Source organism: Eucyclogobius newberryi, unplaced genomic scaffold (genome assembly GCF_026437365.1).
Source record: "Eucyclogobius newberryi isolate DKJ021-1_F unplaced genomic scaffold, fEucNew1.0.hap1 SCAF_4, whole genome shotgun sequence".
In the NCBI taxonomy this organism is placed as follows: domain Eukaryota; kingdom Metazoa; phylum Chordata; class Actinopteri; order Gobiiformes; family Gobiidae; genus Eucyclogobius; species Eucyclogobius newberryi.
In genome coordinates, this window is record NW_027316056.1 from 29330491 (window position 1) to 29346681 (window position 16191).

Sequence of the window (16191 nt, forward strand, 5' to 3'; positions counted from 1 at the left end):
GCTGAGTGAGCTGCAGTTTGTCACGATCAATTTGAGGCTAAGCTGCCGTTCCAATTTTGACTATAATGACCGTAATTGAAAGTACAGTACATAGTTGTGGTACGATAATCACCTTTGCAGTTAAAATGTGTAGTAATAGTAGTGGTTGTTGTCGTAGCACACACTTTCGATGTGACACTTTGTTATGAGGAGAGCGTCTTTGTCAGGAGGCGATTCGAGACATCGTTTTCCTCATTTTTGCCTCTTTCTCGACGTCAAGACAGAGAAACTCTAAGCCGCGCGCAAACAAAAGCTAGACAAAGGGTCGATGACGAATTCCCGGGCATAATTTGCAGGCCTTTCTTTGCCCAGAGGGAGACGAACTGGAGCCGTGGCTGCGGTGTTTGGGCTAAAGTCTGCCTCCTGAATGTGTCGAATGTGTGATTGACATGCGATGAGTGACGGACAGCGGCTGCTCCGCTGAAATTACACACACAGGACTGAATGCTCTTGGCACTTTCTAAATGATAACGACGTGCGTTACTTATGCCCGACTGCATTGTATTTTGTGAGTACGTGACCTTTACAGATGTAGCTGAGTCGCATTAACTTGCATTTGCTTGTTGGAGGGTCACAGTACTTTGAAAATTATCTAAAAACAAGGACTATGAGTTGGAATCTGTTTGGTGTTAACATTATTGTGAGAAAAAGCATGATTTGGCGATTATTTACAACAGTGAAATGGTTCATATTCTTTAGTTCCCAAACACGTTACTATTCCTCACCTTTGTGCTTGACAGCTTGACAACCTTTGCTATGACGTACAATATATTTCTTGTCATAAAGGCACGTATAGTACAGTACAATTTACAGCGATAAGTCCCAATTTAGAGTCGGAGCGCCAATGCAGTTTTGCACCGTTGTATAGTCTATAGTGTAGAGTATATAGTATTGCTGGTATTGCTAATGTGATAAGATCTAATGTGAAGTTATGCAACACTCGCTCACACACACGCTTTGCGCTCTCGTCCTTGTACGGGAAGATCAAATGACGTGGTAACAAGCTCTGACGCCGCTGCAGTCCCAGAAGCTAACGTCACGCCGGTCTCTTCCTCCCTTTGAGAATTCCTTACTCCGTTTGTGTCCTTTCCTCTGCGCATGGGACGAGGATGGGACGGTCCAGCCACAGGGAGAATGTGAAAAAAAATGACACGAGGACGTTCGAGCAGCTTTCAGGCACACGACGACCCACATGAGCAATAGGTTATTCCATACGTGTCAGCCGTCTTCGGTAAAGGATTATTATTCTTCACGTTAAGCTCAGAAGGATTGTTAAAAACTAAGACTAATATAATTATTGGTAGAACGTTATTGCAGCGACAAATTACATCATTATTATGGTCTTTGTGTCACGTGGGAGGAATCAAAAGAATGATCCGAAATGCAAAACTGCTAAAAAATCATATTTAACAAAGCAAAATGTCAAAATATGATATAATCCCGGGATAAAATGCAAAAACAAGGCACATTTCATACAGAAGGCAATTCTGTGTGTGTGTGTGTGTGTGTGTGTGTGTGTGTGTGTGTGTGTGTGTGTGTGTGTGTGTGTGTGTGTGTGTGTGTGTGTGTGTGTGTGTGTGTGTGTGTGTGTGTGTGTGTGTGTGTGTGTGTGTGCGTGTGCGTGTGCGTGTGCGTGTGCGTGTGCGTGTGCGTGTGCGTGTGCGTGTGCGCGTGTGTGCGTGTGTGCGTGTGCGTGTGCGTGTGCGTGTGCGTGTGCGTGTGCGTGTGCGTGTGCGTGTGCGTGTGCGCGTGCGCGTGCGCGTGCGTGTGCGCGTGTGCGCGTGCGTGTTGCATCGCATCAACTGCCACATAAACCTTCACCACTGTGATAATAGTAAAGAGTGCAATATCATTAATAAAGTTTTGGGCCTCTTTGAGCCGTGTTTCGTCGTAAATCGAAGCAGAAAAACTCCGGGGCTTGTATGAGGAGACAGCAGCGCTGAGCCGGGGGGAAAAGGGCGGGAGGGGGGATGATGACGCGGTCTTGTAGACACCCCCCGTCAGTTTGGAGATTCGAGGAAAGGAGATAGTCTGTAATATAGCTAAACACTGCGGGAATCAATAAAAAAAAAACACTCTGGGTACATATATGAAGCACAAATATCAATGTAAGAAGGTTAAAAGCTCTGAAAAGTCAATTTTGCATGTTATGGGACCTTTAAATACACCAGGAGACGGGTGAGCGTCAGGGCGATAACGAGAGGGAACGTTGAACTTAAAAACAAGGACACGGCAGACGCGTCAAAATAAAACATGAGGGGGGGAAAAACCTGAAACGCACGAGACACAGAAAACGAGGAAGTAAAGCGAGATCCGTGACACTTTGTGATAACACGGCCCGTCACAGTCGCCTCCCAACGTTCCAGTGTCACAGACCTTTGGCGTTCTCCTCCCGTCAGAGTTCCAAAAAACGATAAATCAAATACATTTCCTCTGCTCTACGGACTGTACAGGAACGAGGCGCAAACCCATGTGGCGTCGGGGGCGTGACCGCTGCGAGTCACCTGCTGCTGAACATAAAGAAGGGAACGATTCTGGACGTTTCCGCCGCGGTCCTGTCCCGAGGCATCCACTCGATACGAAGGCGATATCTGGCCTGTCGATATTTACCGTTACCAATATTGAACCCACAAATGTATGTTCAAGTTTACAGGTTAACTATTCACTTTTGTAGAAATTATTGTATGTATCTTTGCGATTCAATAATCTTCCGTACAGTATGATTGTATAAAGAGGCATATGTTTTAGCGTTTAGCTGTTCTTTTATGTGACACACAAGCGCATACCGTATTTTTTGGACTATCAGTCGCACCGGAGTATGAATCGCACCATGCATAATGCAGAAGAAAAACATATAAGTTGCACTGGAGTATGAAATGCGGTTGCAAGTGTGAAAATAACAAATAATATCACATATAAGTCGCTCCGGAGTATAAGTATAAATATAAGTATAAGTCTCACCCCGGCCAAAACTATGGGCAAACTGTGGGCAAACCCTCCGAAATCGCTGATATTCCACATACCGACCCTAGATCAGACCACATTTTCTTAACTTAAAAAAACCACACATTCCAATAATTGACACTCTTCTCCACTGTGACTGAGCGGGCGGAGGGGAAAGTGGCGTCTGCGGTTTTACGTTTGCTTCACATGCAGTAAACCGCAGACACTCATCCGTCACGTGTCAGGCTCACGGAGGGACGTGACAGCCCCTCCCCCATGACTCCCCTGCGCTTATCAGGGCCTTCCTGCTGGACACATTTGAATTATTGTCCAGTCGGTGTTTACGGCAGCAAGCGCGCGTAAAAATAGTGCTTTCAGTTGAATTGTTTGCTAATCGTAAGAACACACCTGGATTATTACGATTGACAGATCTCCTATTTCTGCATGAATCATAAAAAAATGTCAAAATAATACAAACACGCCTAGTTAAATGGCTTTATTCAGCAAAATGTTTCTCATACGCAATTACATTAACGGTGCCTAAGCTAATTGATTATTTTTTACTCCTCCTTTCTGTGTAACCATCATCTATTATCTATATCCGTGTGTCGTGGCTTGAAGTACTGCATCAGGCACTCCACTTGCACTGCTGCGTGTTGTGACTGCATGGCGCCTGAATTTTTAATGCTCCTGATGACTCAAATGTGATGCTGTGTGGTCCAAAAAGGAGCTATTTCCAGCCTGGATGAGGCCGCACCGCTCCAGGGGCTCTATTTGCACCGTTTTTGGCTTTAAGTTCAGTTTTCTGTATTGTTTTGCCACCCGAGTTTGGTGTGATTACAGCACTAAATCTGTTTAGGATCTATAAAGAAGGAGTGCAAATTTACCATTATATAAGCATTACACTGACATTTCTTATTTAATACAGGTAAATGTCAATTTGAATGGTAAAAGACAAACGAATATACATGTCATTATATTTTCAAAACAAACTGGAGATTATTTTAGGAAGTATTCTTAATCTTCTTCATTTAACATTTAACCCGTCGCATCTTCAAATTTAGTTCTGAAATCACGCCAAGCTCAGATGGCAAAACAATAATTTAAATAGAGAAAGGGACAAAAACATTTATATGTAAAGAAGTTGACTAAGACACTATCGACAACTAAAGACAAACGGGCCCAGTTTGTTGTCATTTCAAACTATATTTTTTGGGAAATTATTAAAATCAGCATAAATATTGGCCACATAATCCAAATCAATTGCTACAGTTTAAACATAGTCGTACATGAGTATTAGAAATAGTTGTAGTAATTGTCAAAATTGCGCCAAAAAAAGTTGCACACCAAAAGGACCAATAAACTCGCCCTTTTTAGTCGACTAATCGATCGACTAAGGTACGTCTTCAGTCGACTACAAACATAATTACGGTCTGTACTTTTCACTGTTCTGCATAATAGAACTGTAATGAAGAAAAATAAGAATAATCCTGTTCTACGACGAACTCATAAGGGATCAGAGTAATCAGATTTTATGCAACATTGTCATTAAAGGACACATTTTATGCTTTTTTCCCCCGTGTACTTGGTATTGAACTGTAACATAAGAAGTTGAAAACGGGACATTTCTGAGCACTTGAGCCTCAGTTGCAGGACAGGACAGTTACTCAAACACGCGTGAAACAATCAAAATACAGCTTTGAGTAAATGAATGACAAAGGAGCACCAGTGCCATTTAAACCATGACTTCATTTGAAATACTACAAAACCAGAGCATGTATTATAAATGTCCAATAACCAGTTACTTCCAGTCTGATTCACAAACGCGCAGCTGTTTGCTTCTTCTGAACGTGCCACTTTTAGCCTGAATGCAAAACCTCTCGGTGCATTTCCCCACCAAGAGAGTGAACTTCCTGCGCCGCGCCTTCGTTCACGAGAGCCTCTTCTGCTCTGGACACTTCCTCCAAGTCACACTTAACGCTGCGCTCCTTCTTTTTTAGTTGTCGTTTGTTCCTTGTGTCGATATCTAGTCGGACTGAAGCCGGGAATCGTTAAACACACTCGTTACAAAAGAGGGACCCGTCGCGACTCAAAACGTCCCTCTTGTCGCCCAGTTTGAGGGATCAGAAGGCTCATTAGGGAGTGTGGGGACAGAATGTGAAGCAGATAAGTGATGAAGGGAAGATTCTGGTGGGAAAAGTGGTATTGAAATTGCAGCGTGATTTCAGTTGTCGGCGGCGACTTTGTATCGCGTTCATCGAGCCCTCAGAGCCCGTTTTGGTTTGACTTTGATATGAATTGTTTGATCAATTGTCGACTACATTCTGATGTGGACTAATGAAGAGCTTGGTAGGTGACAGAGTGGTGAATGCGCATTCAGTATTTCCAATTTTTTGCTCTTTTGGTTCATCAAAGCGAAAAGCCTGCGAAGATTTGTGAGATTTTTCACTCAGATGAAGCTGGAGTGATGATCCAAAAGGATACATTTGTGTCTCCTGTGTCGTGGATGTATCTTCTGCTCCGTCAGAGTCAGAAAACCTCTCTCTACCAATTTTGATGCCACCGTGAACAGTTTTTAGGTCCAGGTTTTGGACAATAGGCAATTTTTTTCATTTTCAACACAAAATAATAGCACTTTTTGTATTAAATCCAGTGGTTTTAGTTCTGATAAAGATCAAACTCAAACTGGTCACAAAAAGCCAAGACCTGTCGTCATCAATGTGATTTTTTTTTTAATTTTGATCCATACTTGTAGTTTTCATACTCGTTTTTTTTTGTATTTTGACACCTGGTTTGGAGTCGGTGTATTGTCCATATTAGGGACTCGAGATTGGGTTCACCACGAGAACAAGACAAGGCGGGTTTTGGCCGAAATGTGTCATCACAAATGCATGTCGTTTAGTCTACCATCTTGTACTGTCATTTTTTATTCATTTCATCGATTAATTATTTATACATTTTGGCTTTCGTTGTAACACTGCTTTTTGTAACTACAGAGATGTAACTCGCCATCACTTAACTTTGTCAGAGCTGAATAAATGTACACAAACACAATCTTGTGGCACGAGCTCTTGTCCCATCCCCAGTCCATTAGCTCAATTAATCCCACATTTGTATCAACCTTGCATTTCGAACATTGATTTGAAATGGTTAAAAGCTGACAGTTAATCATGTTGATTTTTGGTTTGCAATTTCCCAAAACTAAGCGAGAAACCGCTTAATAGCATTCCCACAAATCATGAGGCGAAACTTGAGAGAGCAACGTCAAGTCCTCCTCGTTGTTGTCGCGCGGTGGTCCATGGTTGGAGTGTTATTTCTACTCTAATTGCGTTCGCGTGGCTGGCATGCACACACACACACACACACACACACACAACATTGTCTTTGCCGTGTCAGAGTTGTGCCGCTCGATTTCTCGTTATCCTCTAAGTGTTAATGATGTCCTCGGCGCAGCTCGTTGCCCGTTAGTCTTTGGTCTGGATCTCCATCCCTGTCGGAGCCCATGATCAAAGTGCTGAGCGAACAGGTAGTTTACACGTGCTCCGAGCGGGATCCCGTCTCCGTGGCAACCGGCCCCCCGGGGGGAGGTGGAGATGTAGCGCGGGTGACTGCAACGACTGGGAGGACTCGTTGCGTGTAGTACGAGCTGTAACACGCAAAATACTCACTGGCTTTATCTATTTCCCATGAAATAACGCGGTGTCTTTCATAATGAAAGTTATTATTCTTAATTATAATTGCCTCCCTCTGATAAACTGCCGTGGTCCAGAGCCTCCTTCAGATCTTCTTTCAACACGTTTATTATCATTTTATATAATCTTTTATTTGAATTTATTTTTCACAGAAACAAACGGTAACAACAAAAGAAAAAATGAAAAAAAAAAATTGCTGGGCGGGACCAGGGAGAACATAAGAGAAGTGAAGAATAACGTTTGAAAATAAGGGCGTGGCCTCCATTGTAAGCATAATCGAGTCGTCTGTCAAATTTGTCTATTTTCCAGTTGAGTCCAGAAGGATTTTTTTTTTTGCTCCATTGTGCTCATGTCAGTCATGATGTCGGTCCAGTCCTTAAAGGCGGTATGGACGATTTTTCGTCGATTTGAGAACTCAGGCGGAAGTGCGCATGCGCACTCCTCCGTGCGGACTGATACAACACACACGTGCGTTTGTTTATTAGCGCAAGGGAGCGCATCGCATCGCTCGTCTCCCGTAGATTTCTGTCCACTTCTGCGTCAGCTCGAACTGTCTTTCTCCGTCTTCATTTTGCCCCGTACACTGAGGGAACTATATTATGATAGATCCATGCGCTTAGGCACGCAAAAACGTGAGGAGGAACCGCACGCGGCTGCAGGTGAGCGATGGGTGCGTTTTATGATTGATACGTGGCAGGACAAATGATTTATCCACGCCACGAGGAAATATGATAAAAAAAAATTGCTGGAAAAAATCGTCCATACCACCTTTAACCGTCGGTGCAGTTTGTGTCATCAAGTGTTTTTTGTGACGGCCTTTTTCCCACGTTGCAAAGTTATCCATTCACTGTGTCCATGGCAGGGGTTCTGAGGCCCAAATACATTGTTCTGAAATTGACTGGGATGAGGGTCTACAGTGCCTTTTTGAATTATGTCCAATATTTATTTATTTTGTCAATTTTCTTTTCTCAATTTCCCCACATCACACTACTGCGTCCTTTCTGCCTGTCAAAAAATACTGACCGTAAGGTCATCAATTACAATACAATTTCAGGGGTTTTATTTGTCCATAAGAGTCTAGAAACCTTGTGCTTTTTCCATTGTTGATGCCAATTTCTTGTGTTTATTTTAAGAATTGAGCGGTCCAATTTGCTGTTATACATCAGACAAATGTTGTAAATAGGTTGGTAAAGAATAATAGTAAACAAATTGAATAAAAAGTAACATTAAAAAGATTAAAACCCTTTGTGTGATCGTGACCAGAGCACAGAATTATAGTTCTGTAGAAATATGCAAAATCACAATTTTACTTTCGTTAGCTCTGCCTCCTGCTCATCTATTTCATTGCATTCATTTGTAATTTACGTCCTCATACTCTGAAAGTCGAGCCTAGAACTATGACAATACCTCCAATACCTCGCAGCAAGGTTAAACCCATGAAGTAACGACTAAACTAATTATAAAACGTATAGTTGTTGCATTTTGATCATCATAATTATTATACTATACAGACTCTAAAATACATTAAAAATCTCTATACCTGATTTACACTAAATACTCTCTATCTAGCCTTCAGTCACCATATTTCAACTTTTTATTTGATTGCCAATGTATTTAAAAAGCATCAATGTACACTGAATAGACGACTGCTACAACCATTGTTAGATTGAACTATTTCCTAAAAAAAAGCTTAAATGTAGTGGTGTCCCTTTAAATGCACACAGTGTTCATGCTTTTTGCGGCTGTGAGTCAGAATCTTTATCTTTTAGAAGTAGGATCAGGAAAGACTCGACTCCTAGAGCATGTTTACGCTGCATAAGTAACCCCCCCCACCCCACACACACACGTGTTCTTTATTCCTCACTTACACGTCCTACGATATTTCATAAATCGGCCCCGCAGAGATGTGTAGCCTGAGCGACATTTTAAGCCATTGTGACGTTGCCTTAAAAAAAACCACACTCTTCCTCTGCCTTGGGCTCCTGTCTGGTCTTATTGTGTCAGACCGCTGCCCCCTCGAGGCCCACAGTTGCATTACAGCGTAGAGCCGAGCAGTGACTGGTTGTTTATTTACGAACACGGCCTTGACATTCGAAACGGTTGGAAGATCAATTCAAGCAACAGAAACCACTCTTCCAATGCACAAAGCTGTGTACGTATTAAAATGCAGAATTCATTTGCCTTAAGGGTATTGTTAGAGTTATTTTTAGGAACAGTTCATTTGGTTAAGTCCACTCCCCTGAAACGACATGTAAGGAGTCAATTCTAGAAGGAAAGAGAAGCACAGAAAGAAGGAGACGGGGCATCTGAGCCTCCGACAGCCTCCTCCTCCTGTAGCGGAGCAGGGAGGGGTCCATCGTGGCGCCTGGTTCTCTGTTCAGGAGGAGAACTCTGCCACGGCGGCGTCCGACGGTGACGGACGGCCTGTGTGCCCGTGTGAGCGATGACTTTGACTTTGCCGTTGGATAAGGCCACGAGCCAGGAGACGGCCTTCTGTTGATTTTTGCATCGGGGACTCTCCATCTGCCTGTGCGTTTGGTTAGAGGCGGAGATAGTCGTGCATGTGCATACATTAACGAGCAATGGAATGAGAACAATTACCGCAGAACGTGTCTTCATGTGCTTAGTAATATTTAATAAACTGCGTTGTTGGTGCTGTCGTTTTTTTTCCTATACGACGTTAGACGACAGAAGGAATTATATGTTGTTTTTAATTGGCGTTTAACTATTTTGTAATGGAGTTCATGCAATTTTAGATTACTCTGAGTTAAACCAGGCCCTGGTACCGCTCACGTGTATCTGTGGGTTTCATTTGCCAAAATCATCTAAATATTTCATATGTCGTGATATTATGAGGTTAATCCTAGTTTGTCTTTTGAGATTACGTCATGTTCCACTTTACTTATGCCTCCACTCTCAAATGTAGAATGTTTTTGTTCACAAACTTTCAAAGGATCTATTCAAACTTAATAAAGAGAGATGCACAAAAGATGGGTTTTTGCACGATATCGATGACACCATGGGGGGCTTAATGTGTTTAATACGTCAGCTCCTTTATGAAAATACTAGTCCACCCCAGTTTTGCACGTTTCTGTCTGGAAAAAGATATTCTCAAACCGTACAATATGAATTTAATTGCAAATATTCTCATGCATTCGTTTTTAAGCAATGTGCCAAAGGGTGATAGAAGTCAGATAGATTTAATGACAAATCAAGTACTTCAGCTTCAATTTTTTTCCACAACTCTATAGGCTAAAGACCATAAATTAAAAAAAGATCACCCATATAGACGCATGGGGTTTGTACCACCCACAACATTGCATAGCATTCCAGTGGGTAACTTACGGTAAACCAGAGGGTGCTAACTCAAGTGTGGCTGACCTTTCTGTCCCTAAGCTCTGCGTGTCACTTGAGTCTGAATCACTCTCTGCATGTATGAATAATTAAAAAGCCAAGCAATATGTCCAGTAAATCAGGAGGAATAAAGAGGCTGTGACCAGTCGATAAATCCAATAAACATCCGTCCAATCCATTAAGCCAGTGGATTCCTCTTGGATGTTGCTGATATTTAGCACATACTTGGTTCAATACTAATCGGCTCCATCACTTTAAACATGTGTCGTCTTCTTCTCGTTGTTCTAATCTAAGGCGTGCATTGATGCGAACTGACCTTTGACTCGAGTGTTGGTTCTCAAACTGTGTTGTGCGGGTCATGGTTTATTCATGCATTGTAAGCTTGTTATCTTAGTATTCAATCACCTGCCACAGTTTAGTTTTAGGCTTGGATCTAATAAAATGCGTTGATTTGCACAAATGTAGAGCTCACTTTTCTTGATGCATGCGGTTCTGTTTGTCTGTTTGCAGAAAGTGAGTGAGAAAGTGGGTGGCGCTGAAGGAACGAAGCTCGATGTGGACTTCACGGAAATGGAAAAGGTGAGAATTTAAATACTGCTAAAGCTACATTCAAATGATCATAAGGGGTAAAGTACAAATGATTCACCTATTTGTGCAGTGACTAATCATTTACGTGCAAGTGGCCTTTAAAAAACATTCAAAACCACGTTAAATGAGTTGTTTTATGTCACATTTACACTACTTTACTTTATCATTCAGACAGTGCACAGACTTTTGTCATTGCGTTCAGATCAGGCCGACATATTACAGTTCAAATAAAGATGTTTTAACCCAAATGTCACTTCACAAAACCAGCCTGGCTTAACATAAAATCATAGGTTTTCTTCACATTGTTTGTTCCTGATCAAAATCTGAGAATAACATATCGTGCTCTTTCACTATGTGGATAATATCTGTCTGTTTATTTTCATCCTTTGTGGGGCTCTTTGCGTGTCTCTCCCCATTTCTGAAGGATTTGTATTTTATGTTTTCTCTGTTGTCCTGAACAGAGAGTGGATACTACAGCTCGGGCAGTGTTGGACATCATGACCAAGACTACGGAGTATCTGCAGCCCAATCCAGGTACACAAAAGGCAAAGAACTGCCATATGCATCTGTCGAAAAGGTGATTAATCCAACACAGTGTTAAAGTGGCATCGGTATAAAGATACATCAGGTTTTTTTCACATTATTAAACACACAATCCATACTGAAAAAAGCTGTTTACATTGACAAGGTGCATCGTCTCACACACATGATCTCTGTGTGGAAGTGTATTATACAATCTACTGCACACTCGAGCACACTTTAGACCTGATGTAGACTTGGTTTGGTCCTGTTCTAGTCCAGGTTGAGTTCTGAGGTTTAGGGACTTAACTCAGGACTAAAACAGGAAAAGCAGGATTAAATCACGTCTAAACTAGGACTCCAAATTGTCCCAAACCAGGACAAAATGTGAACGCGCCACTCGATTCTCCCACGCCAGCCCTGAACTTACATATAATATCTGGTGGTACATTGCTCAGACCTAAAGTGTTCTGCCCTTGTGAATCCTGACAACAGCCACTCGAGCCAAGATGAGCATGATGAACTCTATGTCCCGTATGCGTGGTCAGGAGAAGGGCCCGGGCTACACGCAGACGGAGGCCATCCTGGGGGAGTCCATGCAGAAGTTTGGACGCGAGCTGGGTGATGACTCCACCTTTGGTGAGCTCTCCAACTTTGGTGAGCTGTTCACACACAACAAACTATCACCAAAAAAAGCATGAATAGAGTTTTAAGCTTCAATATGTACGACTCTTAGTTATGTCATTCAAACACAAATAACAAATCTACTCCTTTATAGGTCAAAAATGTGTTTTTCAGTGTTTTTTCAACAATTGACTATTGACAGTGTTTTTTTTTTTGTTTTTTTTTGACTGAATGAAATTACTAGACAATTTGTGAAATTGAGAAGCATTCAGCCAAGGACTGAACACGCATTATAACTCAAATGGAAAAGCAATGACCTCCAGACTCAATTTGAAAATGCACTTGACAGACTTTGGACTCAATAGGACATATGGACATACAGTAAATGTGGGACTTTTTTGGATGTCTTGTGCCGCTATTGTCTGATTTGTTCTCTCTGTGTGCCATGCTCTGTGTTTGTTTGTTTGTTTGTTTGTTTGTTTGTTTGTTTGTTTGTTTGTTTGTTTGTTTTCTGTTGTGTTTAAAATGGAAAGATTGGAAATAATGTTTAAAAAGAACAAAAAAGAGGCTCAGGTATTGAATCATTCTCACAATGATAAAGATGTTATAGACTTCAATATTGACTTTTCAAGAATATGATGGATACATGCTCTACCCATTTACCTTGTTTGTCACATATATTGGACATCGTATTGTATTTTGTAGGGTATATGCTTTAAATAAATAGTATTACATGTTTTTAGACTGGAAGAGAAGTACTTATGGCAATTAAATGTGAACTGAACTGAAGGAACTGTAGTGTTACAGCTTCTAATTTGGACTTTAGTGAAATCTGTTTTGTCTGTAGTAATGTCTGTAGTAATGTCTGTAATCTGTAGTACTCGATACACATGCTGCTAAATGACCGTGCTGTGGACTGTGTGTACCAGGCCAGGCGCTGGTGGAAGTGGGAGAAGCCATGCGCGAGCTGGCGGAGGTGAAGGACGCCCTGGACATGGAGGTGAAGCAGAACTTCATTGATCCAATGCAGAACCTCCACGAAAAGGACCTCAAAGAAATCCAGGTGCGCATTATGGCCGCGGTGTGTTCGGTCTCGCCATCAGACGTATTTAATCGCCGCCGCTCCCGCTTTGCAGCACCACCTGAAGAAGATGGAGGGCCGCCGCTTGGACTTCGATTACAAGAAGAAGCGCCAGGGCAAAGTGACGGAGGACGAGATCAAAGCCGCGCTCGAGAAGTTCGACGACTCCAAGGAGATCGCCGAGCAGAGCATGTTCAACCTTCTGGAGAGCGACGTAAGCAGAGCGGGCTTGTTGTCGTCCGCTGCGGTTGCCACGGCGGCAGAGTGGTTAGCGCTCGAGCCGCTTGACTCTCAGCGGCACTTGACAGAATGTAGTACTTCTTCCACCAGTGTTTGAGTAAAAGTACAGATGTGTGTGCAAAAACAACATACTGAAGTAAAAGTATAAGGAGCACGTACAAAAATCTACTGAAGTCCATTTCTGAAGTTTAAAAATGTACTTTAAGAGGAAAAGTAGAAGTATTTTACACATATTAGACAAATTACTGAAGTAAAAGAATAAGGAGCATGTACAAAAATCTACTGAAGTACATTTTTAAAGTTTAAAAATGAACTTTAAGAAGAAATGTAGAAGTATCTGACACATATTAGACCCGATGTAGACTTGGGTTGGTTAAATGCTGTAGTACTTCTTCCACTTCTGTTTGGGTATAAGTACAGATATGTGTGCAAAAACAACACACTGAAGTCCAAGTATAAGTAGCACGTACAAAAAGTGAATTTTGGAAGTTCCGGTTTAAAAATGTACTTTGAGAGCAAAACTATTTCACACAGATGTAGAAAACTGTTAATTGTGGTGATTTTGATGAAGAATTTGATCGGTCAGTCGCAATTCAAATACATTTCTCAATTTTTCCAGTGAGTTTTATATGTATATATTTTTTTTGCTCGTAGTTGAGACTTGAACTCAAAACTTTTATGCAGAACGTCACCATGAACGTGCTAAAAACGACTTCCCAAACCAGGAAAAAGTACTACTTTTCAATCCAAATAATTATAATGTACAGATACCTGCTCTCCGATGTAGTACAATATATCCACTGCAAAAATGACGGCTTTGTTTTTTTAGACGTCTGTACTTTACTTAAATACAGTGCTTTTTTTACTTTCCACATCAGCACTTAAATAAAGGTTAATGAAATAGAAATGTATTGTACTGGCCGCCTCCGGGACTTGAACCCACGTCCTGTTGTGGCTTGCTGTGTGCAGATCGAGCAGGTGAGCCAGCTGGCGGCCCTGGTCCACGCTCAGGTGCAGTACCACAGTCGTGCAGCTGAGATCCTGCAACAGCTGCAGGGCAAGATCGATGAACGGTGCAGTATTCACGCCTCTTCCCGTCCTGAGTCTCGTAGTCTGGTGCTGATGATGTGAATAACACTGGTTTGTCCGTCGCTGCAGGATAAGAGACACTTCCAACAAACCCAGGAAAGAGTTCCTGCCCAAACCCCGCACCTCCCTGGACTTAGTCATTAGTGAGAACCACAACGGGGGAATCGGCGGCGCTCGCTCTCCAGGTGAGATGGTTTTGGTTTGGGTTTCTTTGTCCAAAATATTTTCAAGGAATTAATGAAATATTTAATTTGTTTGATTTACTGTAAAAACATAAATTCATTTTAAAAAAGTATGTATTTTTTGCTAAATTGTTATTTATTTATTTATTGGTTTGATATTATGTGTGTGTTTAAGATGTAAAGCTACAATAGTAAAAATATTGAAATATCAAAATAAAATAAATAAAATAAATAAAATAAATAAAATAAATAAAATAAATAAAATAAATAAAATAAATAAAATAAATAAAATAAATAAAATATTTATTTTATTTTATTGTATTTTATTTTATTTTATTTATTTTATTTATTTAAAATAAATAATATACTTTTTATTTTATTATTTTATAAGTGTCCATTAGGGATGTCACAATGTCAAATTTTAGTTTTACGATTATTGTGGGGGGGAAATTGATTAACAATTGTTCACAATTATTTCTGAGACTGCTGGAAATCTCGTTTAACGAGATACTGTTTTTCAAATTTGTTACCAGCTTTATCAAATTGAACTGTCTGTCAGATTAAAAAAAAAAACAGTACTTTATATTTTGACGTACTTTATAACTATAGATTGAATTAAAACCACTTAATCTTAGTCTCGATTATTGTTTATACGTCCTTACCCTGTATCGCCTCCTCCTATTCTTGTGTGTTTGAAAATAAAATGAAAAAAAGCACCAAACTAACAAGCCCCTCTGCGCTCTCTCCTTTATCTGTTGGTTTGGCAGGTGCCCGGTCTCCAGGTGAGATGGGTCATACATCCTGTTTCTCCATTCCAACATCCGTCCCATAATCTGCATTCATGACCTTAACTGACCTCCCACTCTCTTTCCCCCATTCCCATGTTCTTTTCGCCTTTGCAGCAAGGTCCCCAGGTGAGGCTAAGTGACTCCAGAAGCACATAATCTCTTCTGCCCCGCACCATTTCTCCATTTCCTCTCATTCATATGTTCGGACTGGCCATTTCTCCCCGAACGGAAATGGCAAAAAGCGGCCACCGTCTGAACAGGAAACGCAAAGACGATTTACATTTTAGTGTCGCGTTTTTGCCGTTTCCGTTTCTTAATTGTGTTCTTAATAATCGTCTGACATCGACTTTTCTTTTACCAAGTTCCCATTTCATTTCTCCGCCCATTTTGAGTCACCGTCTCGTGCTTTTTTGTTTTTTGCGTCCGTCCCGTCCCCCGACAGAAGTGCTGAGAATGTTCCTAAATGTCTAATGTGTTGTTTCTCCTCTCCCCGTCGCAGCAAGATCCCCAGGTGAGCTAGAGCGACACGGGACGAGATGCCACGTCTCGATCGCTCTCATTTACTTACTCTTAATCCACTGTGGTGCAAGTGTTTTTTGGTTTCGCAGTGCTGTTTGCCATGTATTTTCAGCCTAGTCTATGTCCACGCTACAATACTCAGTGCAGTACAAAGCCATGTGCTAGTTTAGTCTTTGCTATGTCTGTCATGGATGTTTAATATAATCTCTGGTTGACCGCGTGAGAGCAGACAAACGACTTATCCGTGTGTCACCAAAGTAAATCAGTGATATGTGGTTTGTATTAGTGGAATCAAGCCTGTGTGTATTGTACAACTACTGTAAACGCAGACTATACTGTCACAGAATATCGCCACATTTGCAGACTGGGTTGAAAATGTTCAATCTAACCGTTTTGTCTTCCGTTTTTCTACTTTTTTGCAATACCCTTTGCTTCTGCTTTGTGCTCACGATCTCTTGTGTCCCTCTCTTTGCATCGCTTGCGTCTGCCGCTTCTTTCCCCATTGTAGCGCGGTCACCAGGTGAGCTGCTTAA

At 41.4% G+C, this 16191-nt stretch overlaps 1 protein-coding gene across 6 annotated transcripts in view; it reads left to right on the forward strand.

Moving 5' to 3' along the window:
- The window catches only part of sh3gl2a (SH3 domain containing GRB2 like 2a, endophilin A1), a 364709-nt gene that overhangs the window by 345750 nt on the left and 2768 nt on the right, over window positions 1–16191 (forward strand). For 2 of the 6 annotated variants that reach the window (XM_072462863.1, XM_072462862.1), the window contains 8 exons: window positions 10539–10607; window positions 11078–11150; window positions 11631–11792; window positions 12689–12822; window positions 12896–13054; window positions 14050–14153; window positions 14239–14354; window positions 16167–16178. In XM_072462863.1, coding sequence (XP_072318964.1) covers window positions 10539–10607; window positions 11078–11150; window positions 11631–11792; window positions 12689–12822; window positions 12896–13054; window positions 14050–14153; window positions 14239–14354; window positions 16167–16178 — 829 coding nt within the window. Of the gene's footprint in view, window positions 1–10538; window positions 10608–11077; window positions 11151–11630; window positions 11793–12688; window positions 12823–12895; window positions 13055–14049; window positions 14154–14238; window positions 14355–15118; window positions 15199–16166; window positions 16179–16191 lie in introns of those variants that run through there. The other 4 variants (XM_072462865.1, XM_072462867.1, XM_072462866.1 and 1 more) reach the window with 4 other exon arrangements.